We start from the raw sequence: 12783 nt of genomic DNA on the forward strand, positions 1-12783 counted from the left end.
ATTTTGGCTGTATGAAAAACTGTGCCATTTGAACATGGTAGACTATGGAGCTGTGTGAGACTACAAATAGATTTGGAAATAGAGCTGTGCAGTTAACTGCCTGTGGAATTGAGGAAAAGCTGGCCAAAAGGTGCAACGCATGATTGCTAAGGATTGCAAACAGGATTAATCTCTGGCACATGGGTTGAGTTCTTCTTATCCAAATTCTGTTCTTAAATCTCCTGTTTTGTTTTTTTTTTTTTAAGTGCGGCTTACTCTATGTTTAAGGCTATGTTACATTTGTGTTCTGCTGAGGTGTACTTGTGTATGTTTGCAAGCTGAAAGCTGTTCATCTCATAAGCATGTATAGATTTGTTCGTGAAGCTGTGCTTTTTGAGCGGATTGGAGTCTGAAGTACTTTATGATACACCTGAATTGCGCTCAGAATGTAACCTGAAAGGACAAGGCTGTGAGTCTGCCAGCTTGTGAGATTCCTCCTACTGGTGTAATGCATGGCGGGACTAGGTAGATGAGCGGCACCTAACGCAAAGCCATAACAAAAGTCAGAAGTTTCAGGAACAATAAGAAAATAAATTATCGGTCTGCTAATAAGCCATTGTGTAATTTCCCTTCTTTTTAGAAAGAGCTGCTGGAAGCTGACTTAATTTTTTTTTAAGTTCTGTTTTAAACCTAATCTCATAATCTCCTTGTGGCAGGACATATATGTGAGTAAATAATATTCAACGTGCCCTATTATTAAATAAGAAACTCTTCTATTTACTTGTAATACAATGGCGTGAAAAATTGTTCCTTGCTTCTTCCTCATATTTTTTTTTTTCTGTCAGTAGAAGCAATTGTTCTCCATCTGTCCTTCTGTGCTTTACTACCACAGCAGCTGCTTTGTGAATCTTCTAGTCTATGTAGTCCTTTTGGCTTTTTGAAGAATAGTGACCTTTTTAGTACAAAAAGAGAAGAGAGCACAGGGCTTTGATCTTAAAATGAACCTTTAAACAACAGAACTCCTGAAAGAAATGCAATGCATAGAATCAAATTAAAATTAAGGAATTTGGGAAGGTGGGAAAATGATGGCAAACATTTTCTTTATGTGCTTCTTGTATTTATCTTAGGTTTGTCAAAATGAAGAGAAGAACCATTCCACAGAAGAACTTAGCAAGTCTGAAATTCAGGAGGAGCTGAAAAAGGCTAATAGCCTTCCTAGTTTGACTCCTGGAATCAAACCAGTAGATAAAGACAAGCAACCCCGAGAAGGTTTTTTTCATTTTCTTGGAAGCTTATTTAATATTGCAACAAAATCTTCTTTGGTAGAATCTAAACCCTCTACCTTCCAAGATGAACCCAATAGATGTGAAAAGGATTTACAGAACACAAATACTCTTCTGGAGGGGACACAGCCAAAGCATCCAAAAATTGAGGAGCCTATCTGTTCTACAGCTGGAATAAAAGAGGATTCTGTAAACAAAGATGATGCCATCTTAATTAATATTGGGAAGGATACCTCACAGGATCTGCAAGGAGGCTGGAAGCAATCTGCAGATGTGCAAAAGTAAGTTTTAATATTAAATATGCTAATGTTTGTGCATGTGTGTGTGCACACAGAACTACCCTAAGTTCCGTTGAGTGTATGACAGTCATTTCTAAGGATGGTTGGAGTGTCCTTGACTCAACTTTGTGCAAAACTCTAGCAGCCATTACCTGAAATGAATGGGGAGAAGTTGACTGCAACAAAATACAACTTTAAAGAAGATTTTCTAGAAGTCTCCTGACTATGGATAGATCCAGTGTACATCCATCTAAGTGTTAGGAGAGGTTATAGATGTGGCATTTAGAAATAGGTTCAGTACTGTAGATCTACTTTTTAAAAAAAAAAAATGTAAAGAGCTTATTTCGATCCATATTGTGGGCTGAATAAAGGTTTGAATGTTTGTCCTTTTTATATCTCGCTAGTTCAGTGGTTTTACTCTCTGCAAGTAAGGCTTCCTCATTTTTAAACTCTCTTTCCTGGTTTATTTGACCTGGTGATTTTTGCATATTTGTTTTGTTTCCCCTTGTTCTTTGGGGTTTTCCTGTAATGTAAAAAATTTTATATAAAATACTCAATTAGACTAAATATAAAACCTCCTTAACAGTTGTGTAGTATTTCCAAAAAATGGTGCCAAGGGCACCAATATGTGTTTGAGAGTAGAAAAGCAAAAACATTGGCTGTGGTCCACACTGTATATTACAAAATCTTTCTGACCATGGCATAAACATAGGCAATAGTATTCCAAAAACATTTGTAGCTGTTATGTTGAATATTTGACTATATGCGGGCCAGTACAGCATAGGTTTGGAGTTAGGTGTGTATGTGTGTGGTACCTGTCCAGTTTTTGGCAGGTGTCTAGAATACGAACTTGTCCACAGGCAATGAATCTGTAAGTGATGTTTACTCAGATTTTCAATACTGCCCAGGATATTTATTTCAAATTCAAGCCAAAAGTAATGATTTGGACTAACTGATAATTCTATCACAGTGCTCCTGCTTGTATTGCAGAATGGGCGGATGTATGGAGAAGAAACACCTTTTTTTTAAGTTGGAAAACTAATTTGAGTTGTGTTCAGTATATATATCTGTGGCATGTGAAGTGTTTCACCTCCATATAGGAGGTCAGAGATTCCCAAAGTAGCTGCTTAATGAATTTCACTTCCAGATTGGGGATGTCTCCAGCACTCTGCCCTTATTATTCGGTAGACTAATGATTTGAGGGGTCTGTGATTCACCTTTATATTATAAATGTAATGGCTGATCAGGATATGAATAGGAGATGTGATACCTATTCAGGTGAACTTAAGACTGTATTTCCACCACCAAAATACAGTACTGTTTGTAATTAATAACGGTTTTGTTCTCATGAGTACTCTGGTTTGGGCTGTGACGTGGTCGACTGGTTTTTATTACAGATTCTTATCATAGTAGCACACATCTGACTGACGCTTTTTCCAAACTGCGTGTTGCAGCCCAGCGCCGCCACTTCATCGATCAATAGAGGAGAAAATTTCTCCTCCCTTTAGTTGTTACTTGGAGAGGCCTAGGAGCATTATGTTATTCAGTCTAGTTCCTGAACAAACTGTGTATTCCTTAAAACCTGTTGGGCAGGCTGGCTTGCTGCATCAGTGTCTTGCTGCTATTTGCTGTTTCTGTAGTGCGCTCTGGAAACCAGCAAGTCGCGTGCCGTTGTGCCAGGGCTGTGCAGAGATACCAGAAAAGTCACTCCTTGCCTCAAAGAGAGCTTAGTCAAAAAAGACAGTAGACATTAATAGATCTTTTACACGTTTTACTTCGCTCCATGTAGTTTCTTCCATATCACATCCCTCTCAGCATACTTTCTGTTGTACTTTCTTCAATGTTTGTGCTTTTTCTCGCTCTCTCCACCCACAGCTACTGATGGTGTCATTCAGTTTGCAGTGGTAGTCTGTCCTCTACGCATGGGGTTTTTTTTTTTTCTTACTCTCTTCCCCAACAAAGTCAGTCCTCTTATAGGCTGTACGCCTCTAACTTACCTTGAGCCACTCCTTTCTATTCAGACAAATATGAATCTTGAAGGCCCAATATGCAGTGAACTAAACACGGCAATTGGAGCTGGCAGGTAAGCAGATGAGAGGCAGCCATGGTCAGTCCTTGCAAAGTCAAGTCTTTTCTCACCCCAGTGCCCTGGTTGATGCAATAAGGAGCTGGTGCACATCTTTCCTTCCAGGTAGAAACCTCTGACTGCTGCTGGCTTTTTGAAGTGTACACATGGGCTTTGTTTGACTTTCCCATTTTATTGATACCTACAGGCCTGTGAATAGGAGCAGTGGAAGTGATAGAACATCTTAAGAATTTTTTGCTGCTCTGCTCATTTTGTACTGCAGCATTTGAGTAGATCTTGAGCAGTAAACTGATAACGTGCTGGGCAGTCTGTGTGCACAGTTCAGAGGCTCAGATGGTCTCTGTCTTCATTTGTTTTTTGTGAATTCTTCTTCAGAACAATGTGGCTCAATAAGTTTGGCATTAATAAAAGCTTGCAGAGTTCGAAAGGTGTGGGTCACTGAAGTGAACCTCCTCACCCTGTGCAAGTATTTTTGAGTTATTTTGGTTTTGTTGAAATCAAAGTTGCAGTTGGCATTTTCAATTGACCATATTTTAACATTGTCCTGTATTGTTAGATAACCTATGCAAATCACTGTAGATTTTTCTCATTATAGTTTACTTGTTTCATTGTTGGGCAAGAATATAAAAATGTGTTGCTAGTTTGGAGGTAGGGGTGTGTTGGTCTATACAAAATGAAGTTTTTCCATGGAAAAGAACTTTTTGAATGGAAGAAAATTTGTGATTTTTTTTTTCATTGTAGCTGTTGTATAATTGGGCAAACATTAAACCAGTCATTTTCATTTTAAACTTTCTCAAAAGTACAGTGTACGTTCTGCCCTTTTTGGCTCAGGATACAAAAAAGTTAGACAATCTCTGTGCAACTTTTGTGTATGGTTTTCTCTGCTGACTACACAATGTGAACTGTTTCTGAAGCAATTAGTAAAGAAAAATTGAAATGACAGTGCAGAAGCAGAGGTTTCCACTGTTTACCTTTTAAAAAGTTTGAATCAAGGATTCCTCTTTGTTATGGATGTGATTATGCCATTTTCTCTTTTAGTTTATAAAAATGTAAAGGATGTAGAGCAGGGTTTTTTTCTCTTCAGTACTAGCTGGCTTCTTTACTAATTATTAACTAACTGGTTTTAATTTAGCGTAGTTACACTGTAAAAGTGCTCCTGATTGCTGTCAGTTGGTAGAACTTACTAAGAAGTAGTTGGAAGTGGGTGCTAAAAGCACATGGATAATGATGGGGGGGAAAGATGCAGCACAAAGGAGCAGGAAGGTCGGTGGATACCATGAAGGGAAGGAATGGCATGAATGTGGTCTTCTGCTAATCTCTTGAAGACTGGGTCCCAAAAGACAGATGAGACGTGCTAGTGATCCATATAAATTAAAAGGTACTATTGATTCCATTGATTGTTATGTTGAACTGCAATTTAATGTTTAATGTAGAGACAAATTGAACCTGAGGACTTTACCGATCCTTAAGTCAACTGCATTATTAATCTAACAACTGTTTTCTCTGTCATGAGGAACATTTAAATGAATTTGTTAATTCTAAACTACTGTTAAATATTAAATTAGAGGTTATCTGTGGTTAGGGAAGAGGTTGCAATACGGGAGAGGGACAGTTGTTAGATTGCATAATCCCCATTAGAGTTGTTTTAAAAAACAAAACAAAACAAACAACCCCCACACACACACAAAAAAAACAACCCAGAAAACCCCAACCAACCTTTCAGAACTAAAATACCTACCAAATGGTCTCAGATGCCTCTACCCAGACAACTTCATTAACCTCCTATCCTTAAAGCAATATTTTGCAAAATACAAGGAAATCAAACTGCTCTGACCTGTAGACTGAGGTTAATTTTGCCCTCACTAGGAGGCCTGGTGTTTGGTAAAGACTCAAGTTTCCAGGCCTTGAGCCAAAGAAAGTGGAATTAGTAAGCTCAGTCTCTGGAGTTTGTGAGGGCCAAAATGTGTAGGTCATGTTATTCCTCCATCACCCTGACTGGCTGGCATGAAGGTAATCGTACCTTAAGGGCTTCTGCTCCTTTAATCCAGAAAGTGGCAAGTGGTAAAGGAAGAGCACAGAGGACAAAACCATGATAAATTTGGCAAAGTCTCTAGGCAACAATTACTGTGGACAGTAATGTAATGATTATAGCACTGAAGATGGTGGAGGAGAGTTGGGTTGGCAAAGTCTCCAGTTATTGCCTCCTTTAGTCTTCCATTTATCTGGGATGGTTGAATATTGCCTTTCCATTGAGAAGTGAAGCAAGGAATTGGGCTTGCGCTGTTCTATAAAAGGTTAATGATGAAGGGGTGAGGTCAGTAAAGTATAAAGTACAGTTTTAAAGTAATGCTTATTCGGCTATAAGTGGAAAAGAAAAATGCAAAGTAAGGTATTTGCTACTAAGTGTAGAAAAATCTCTTACTTGGGTAAGATGGCAACTTTTTTGTAGAATAGTTCCCAGTGGCAGAGGGGTAAGTATAAAAGTGAAAAGTTCAGGCTTAGTTTTAGCCTTTGCACTCTTCCTTAAAGATGTTAAAAGCGAGCCTTTAACTGATGAAATAAGCCCTAAAAATAAAACCATGGAACAGTGGGGATGCACTTCACCTACTTTCTCACTGCTGAAAGCCTATGTGAGAGAGAGATCAAGATTTCATAAAGTAGGTGACAAATATAACACATGGGTTTGCCCCCACTATCTTTCTTTCCTATAATGTAAAACTCTTTCACTTACACATATATTTCCTTTCATTAACAAGCAACAATTTGGCTTCAAAACTGAGGCTGTTTCTCTAAGACTCCTGAGAAGGGACTTCCTACAGTAAATACCTGTTGTCTTCTCAAGAATATCGGTCATGGTAATAGGCAGTACTCTCTATGGGTGACTGAGAACATAACTCTAACAATTTATTTCTCCCCCCCCACCCCGCCATGAAAAAATTGACTACTTGCCATTTGCCTATTTTCCAGTAGATTTTTTTTTTTTTTGGGGTAACATCCAGTAACAATAAGTGGATGTTGCATATAGTGATGTGCAAAACAGTAGTACTTGTGAAACTGCACAGCTTGTCCTGGAGTTCAGCAAGAAACCTTTTTGCATTGCTGAACATGATTGACAAGATGAAAATCAAAGTTGTACCCACTCTAAAAGTTTTGATTACAAAATCTCGACCACTGCTAATACCCCAATTCAACAAAATATTTAAGATCCTGACTACTCCCTTCTGTTATGGACCTTGCAGACTTGGAAGTGAGAAAGAACTCCCAACCCTGTAACTGCAAGGATTTTCTAACTGTAAGTAGAAGAGGAGAGGGAGTGGTTTCAAAAGCAAATGCTCAAAACAGTATGCTTTTTCACTTCACACCCTATCAGGAGCCAAGTCCTCGTAATAATTTAGCGAGAGCATTGCAAGCCGTTTCACTTAGAAGGGAAGGTAGCCTTGAGGAGAGACAAGTTTCCGACCGTTTACAGTTCTACTATGTTATACATTGTTGGGTTTTGTGATTTTTTTTTTTAATTTTATTTTAAAGTCTAGTAAACCTGTTGCTACACATCTAATTGTGTAGTATTTCCCATCTAAGTACTGTCAAAAATCCTGTCCTTTTATTTTGTTAGATATGCAGCTGATAAAATCCGTGAGATCTACATCATTCTGGTTAACATGTCTGTTTCAGAGCTTGTCATTCACCTTTGTGTTACTGGTCAGATGCAGGCTTGTGGTGATACAGAAATGTAGCCCTTAATTTGTCTGATGGTTTGTGTTGTGTTTTTGATTCAGTCAGTAGCGGCAGCATTCATCTTTCCCAATAGATGCCTTTGGCAGACAATCAAGAGTAAATCAACAGAAATTAAATCACTTGATTCCAAGCACTGGTCTTGCCAGGTAATTCCTGAGAAATAATGTAGAAGAGTGGGGAAGCTGCTGCATTTGTTGAAATCCAGTTGGTCTTGTGATCAGAGCTGTGTCCTTCTCTGTAATTGCCAACCCAGGATCTATTTTTACATACAGGACCTGAATATTTAAAACTGTAAGTGTACACACAACACGGCAGTGTTCATCCACCTTTGAAAACATCTGTTGGGTGATGACAGTAAGAGGAGAATAAGAGCACTCTGATGATTACTTCTATTATAGTAATACCTGCATAAATATTCCCAATGTACTGACAAACACATATAGTTATATAGTAATATACAGCCCGTCAGAGACAGGAGAGACAGCTGCTTGCCTTGGTGGTGGTTCTGGGGAACACCAGGACAGCTGTGGAGCCTGGGCAGTCTTGCTAGTACGTGCCTTGCGTGCCTCCAAGCACTGCTGTTCGGACCTAGGTCGGTTACTTTTGGTCTTAATTCCCTGATGCAATTTGCTACACAGACACTTGAAGCAGCAGCAGGAGGAGCAGATGGCGGAGGTATGCATCTCGGGGTGGGGAAATGGGGAAGGAGGAGGGGGACATAGAAATTTGTCTTCCAATGGCTTTCTGGCTTCTGCCTTCAGAAACTGACTGGAAGTGCAGCATTGTCCAGTTGCTGGTGCTCAGATGGACAGTGAGTCATTGCTGAGAGTGACCTGGTACCGCTTGAGAGGAGTATAAACTGTGTGGGTAGTTCCACCCTTCTAGGACAGCCAAATATGGCCCAAAATTGATTTAGCAGACTGTCCTGGAGAAAGATCAGGATCATCCTGCCTATAATTCTCGTGGTGAACTTAGGAGAGGGGCCTCCAGCAGTGATTGCAGGGGAATACCCAAATTCCCATGGAAGGATTTAGCTGTGGGTTGGATAACAATTGAGGGCTTCATTATTCTTAAATATTTTCCTCCAGACACATCTCTATGCATACCTTGATTTGAACAAGCTACCCTTTAATAATACTGACAGACTTTTCAAGTTTTGATGAGAGCCGAAGCCTACATCGGTCAACTAAGATGTTGTTAAGATAGGTGCTGTGCTGGGATTTAGTTACCCATTCCAACAGGGGGGTGGGTGAATTTCAGGGCTCTGCTGTAGGAGAAATGCTGGCCCAGGCCTGCCCGCCGGAGTGGGTACCTGCCCAGAGCTGGGACGTGGGCCAAAAGAAAGGTTCTTGCTGGCACCAAAGCAAAGACATTTGTGTTTCTGAACGATGAAAGCTTCTTAGTTTAAGAGTAGTTCATAGCACATGCATGAAGCAAACTTGAGCTAAATTAATTAAGCTGAAAATTAATTCACTAGGTTGTTTTTTCCACTGAGCTTTTTTTCATTGGGTTGTTCAGCTGTGCAATATATTCGATTAATAGACACTTTCTTAGAAACAGCATTTTACAGTGTGATTTTGAAGTTAAGGAACTCTTTTTCTACCTGCAATGTAATTATTCAGGCCTCCTAAGCCTTTGTTTGTCAATAAGGGCTTAATCCTCACACCTTCATCTACTGTTGTTGGGTGGCAGGTAGCATCAGAGGGAGTGTATTGCCGGGTTCCTGCTTTAAGTAGACAGGTGGGCTGCTAGAAGATGTAGTCATCTTTGGTTGCCTCTTCAGAGCAAACACAGCATCTGTGTAGTGCTCAGAAGCAGATCCCAGTATAATCTTCTGGTGATACATCTGCGTGACTCCCTCTAGCATCAGTGGACATGAAAGGGAAGAATAATCTCTTTCTGGCATACCGAAGTTGAACCCTTTTGTTTCCTTAACACATCTGAAGCTAGACTCACTCTTGCTTGAGAGTAGAGGCATGTCCTATCTTTAATTGCTTATTATATATGAGGAGAGGCCAAGAGGAGTGGCTTTTTTCAGCCTTAACAAGAGAAGGCTAAAGGGATACCTTTGTCCTCAGCTATCTCAGGAGAGACCTTAGAGGAGATGGAGGCAGACTTCTCCCAGAGACACACTCCATTGGGACAAGAGGCAACGGGAACGTGGGATATTGGGAAACATGTTTTCACGGTGAGGGTGGTCAAACCCTGGGGTGTGTGTACAGGACTCCTATCCCAAAAGCCTGTTCTCAGAGGTACTCGGAAGTACTGCGAGCACCCTGATGTAGTTCGCCCTGCTTGGAGCAGGGACTGAATTGGACAATCTCCGACAGTCCTTTCCAGCCTATATAGAGTTTGGCACCTGAAGGCGAGGCCATCTCTCACAGGGTAACTTTCTGCCACCCGGCTTCTGAATGTGATTTGCTTTTCATTGGGATTTGCAGCATCTTATAACCCCTCCTTGCATGTCAACATGATGCAGCGCATGGCAAGCTGCTGCAGAGGCAGCACAGGCCATGCTCGTCCATGCTCCCTGGAAGAGGCAAGTCAAAGGCATTTGAGCACCTGAATACACCTGTGTGACAAGGGAAGAGAGGGGGAGCTGGCTGAACCTCATGGGGTGTGGGGGCCAAGGGAGACAGGTCGGTGTGCATGGGTACTTCCCACAGGTATGGGGCAGAAGGGTTGGCTGCTGCCAGGTACTGGGGAAAGATGGCAGCGAAGAGCCGGGAGTGGTCCCAGGCCCTTTGTGCTGCTCTTGGTCTTTCAGCTGCTGGTGGTTTGGGTCAGCCTTGATCTATGCTTTCTTCCTTCAGAGTCAGAGAGCAGTGTTGCTTTCCCAGATGTGGAAGATAATCAGGAAGTAGTACCATGAAGGGCAAGGGGAAGGAAAAGCATTCCTTCCAAGGTCACAGACACTACATTTGCTTTTATTAAAATTGTCATTGACTCTTAATTGTCCTTATGGAACATTAGCGTTGAAATTTCCTGCAAAATCAACTGCATGCAAATCACTTTGTTCAACCAAACTTTTGACCTTTTGAAATACACATTGTGAAGTCCCAGGACACTAGGTATTTCAAACTTCAGATTTAAATCATGAAGCTATCCCCTCTGGCTAAATCATATTCTTTCATCTAAGTTGTATATGGCAACTTTTCAGTTAGCCCATAGTGTCTTTTTTTTCTCAATAAGGCTGTTATTTTTTCCATTTATGAAGATCTGACATGAGTGTAGAAACCAGCTGGCTGAGCAAGTTGGATTCCACCAGAAGGTTTTTCAAAGTGACTAAGACAGTTGTTTCCAGACTAAGGACCTTAATATAATTTAAAAAAAAAAGTTGTCAGTTAAGTATGCAGTAGGAAAAAAGCTAAATGGAAAAAATTAAAATAAACAATAGCATAATTTTAAAAGAGTCAGGGAGGGGTAGACAGGAACAACAAGAGACATACTGATTTAGATCAGTGGTTTTCAGTCTGTAGCCTGCAGATCTCTCTGCTCTGGGAGCTACTTCTGAGGGGTCTGTGAGAGGACGGTAGGGGAAACATGCACGTGTATGCTTGAAAAAGCAGGAGACAGCTGGGGAGAAAATGTCTGGAAGAATGAGGTAGGAGGAAGAAAATGGCCATTGCATGTCGTGGGAAAGCCAAGCGTTGCATGCTGCAGAAACAGGCCAGCCAACAGTATGCTCATGCTTCAGCACTGCCCGAGGTAGTGAGCCCGGAGCTAAGCAGCGATGCTGGTTGTAAGGGTTTTCTACCATAGAAGCCATGCTGTGCAAATGAAGCTGTGCTGCCTGGGAATCTGAGATGCTGTACCCAGGTAGTACTGTATCATGCTGTATGATCTTCCTCCATCTTTTTGAAAACAGTCTGCTAGGGCTGTCTGCTTTCTGCATTACTGTATGGTACAAGTACAAAGATTGGAGAGGTGACCATCTTGGTGATGTACACTTGAAAAAGGTGCAAACAATGTAGTCTTTATGGATGCACTGAGATGAGGCATTCAAGGTAATAGGTTTCCTCCTGCTTCAGGGCTTCAAAACCAACAAGATTGTTTTATAGCTAATGCCACCTTTTGGGCAAGTTACACAAGATGTCTGTCATATCAGATGTCAGAAGAAGTTCCCCTCTCCTCCTTGAGTTAGCCCCCCTTGAACTTTTTATTTCTCTTTCAGAATAGTAGAAATCTCTACAAGCACCTACTTTTGACAGGTTTAACGTAACTCATGTTGACATCTTCTCTTGTTGCTGTCAAACAGTCTTCTGAAAACGAATTAAGGCTTTATAGGGAATTGAATAGCTTCCTGTGAAGAAGGGAAAGAAGGATTCTCCCGGTATTTGAAATATGTGACAGAATACACACTGGGTTCTGTGTATAATCAAGCTTTCATCTCTATCCTCATATGAGTTGAAAAAAAATTTTACAGAGTTTTTAAGGTAAGTTCTGAACTGACATATTCTTTTGGTGATCAGAAATGAATTGTTACTTTAAATGTCTGTGAAACAAGTCTCTAGTGACACTTTCAAAAGATTTTGTGACACAGCCTACTTCTAAATGTGTTTCATAAGACTTACAGCTGAATTGCTGCTGCCGCATAGGAACATGGGTTTTCATTTTTAAATGTCGTCTTGTGTGTGAGCGTTCTGATTGAACACGCTTCTGTGTGCTCTGAAAGTAAATGCAGTAGGACTAAAAGGTCTGGCAAATTTTTTGTAATATGCTGAGCAGCAAATTCTTTATCAAAGGTCAGAGATCCTGAAGTTGCCATGTCTGCGGAAGAGAGGTTGGTTCCTTATTTTAAAATAGCATCCACTGCAGAAACTCTCGGTAGAGGCAAGTCTGCAGGAAAGCAGAGCTGTGTGTTAGGAGACACAGGATGAGGCTCTGCAGCTGAAGCGGTGCTGGAGCCAGTGCTAGTCAGGATCACGTTTGTGCACAGAGCTCCGTAGGGCAGATTGCTCTGACTCTTGCTCAAATTTCAATTTGATCAATCAGAGCATAAAATTCCCTCAGAAGACAAATGGAGAGCAAAAAGAATTGGGAGAAATTATAAAAGGCACCACATAGGCAAAGACTGAGTACTTCTGAGTACGTTTGTTTTGCCTGACCATGTATAATAAATGGAATAACTCTTTGTTGGGATCTGTAGCTCAAATGAATGTGAATATAGTAACCCATCCTGACTTCTCCTTGTCATGCCTGTGTAGGCAATATTCTGTAAAATTAACCTATTCATCTCTTTAAGTGCTTTGGGTTTAAGAATTGCTGAGCTCATGGGAGAAATTTGAAGGCAAAGTTGGATATTGGAGACAAATGGAAGGACATTTTCCAGGTTTGCCAGAGCGTTAGTTCTCACCACATGTTTATAGATAAATTCCGAATTCTTTCCACTGCATATCAGACAAAATATCAACCATGAAAT

The 12783-nt window shown here is 40.6% G+C and overlaps 1 protein-coding gene across 1 annotated transcript in view; it reads left to right on the forward strand.

The window, feature by feature from the left end:
- CRYBG3 (crystallin beta-gamma domain containing 3) overlaps window positions 1–12783 on the forward strand; it is a 97676-nt gene that overhangs the window by 29148 nt on the left and 55745 nt on the right. The window contains exon 5 of the mRNA XM_054818745.1: window positions 1107–1543. Coding sequence (XP_054674720.1) covers window positions 1107–1543 — 437 coding nt within the window. The remainder of the gene's footprint in view (window positions 1–1106; window positions 1544–12783) is intronic.

Source organism: Grus americana, chromosome 1 (assembly GCF_028858705.1).
Source record: "Grus americana isolate bGruAme1 chromosome 1, bGruAme1.mat, whole genome shotgun sequence".
In the NCBI taxonomy this organism is placed as follows: domain Eukaryota; kingdom Metazoa; phylum Chordata; class Aves; order Gruiformes; family Gruidae; genus Grus; species Grus americana.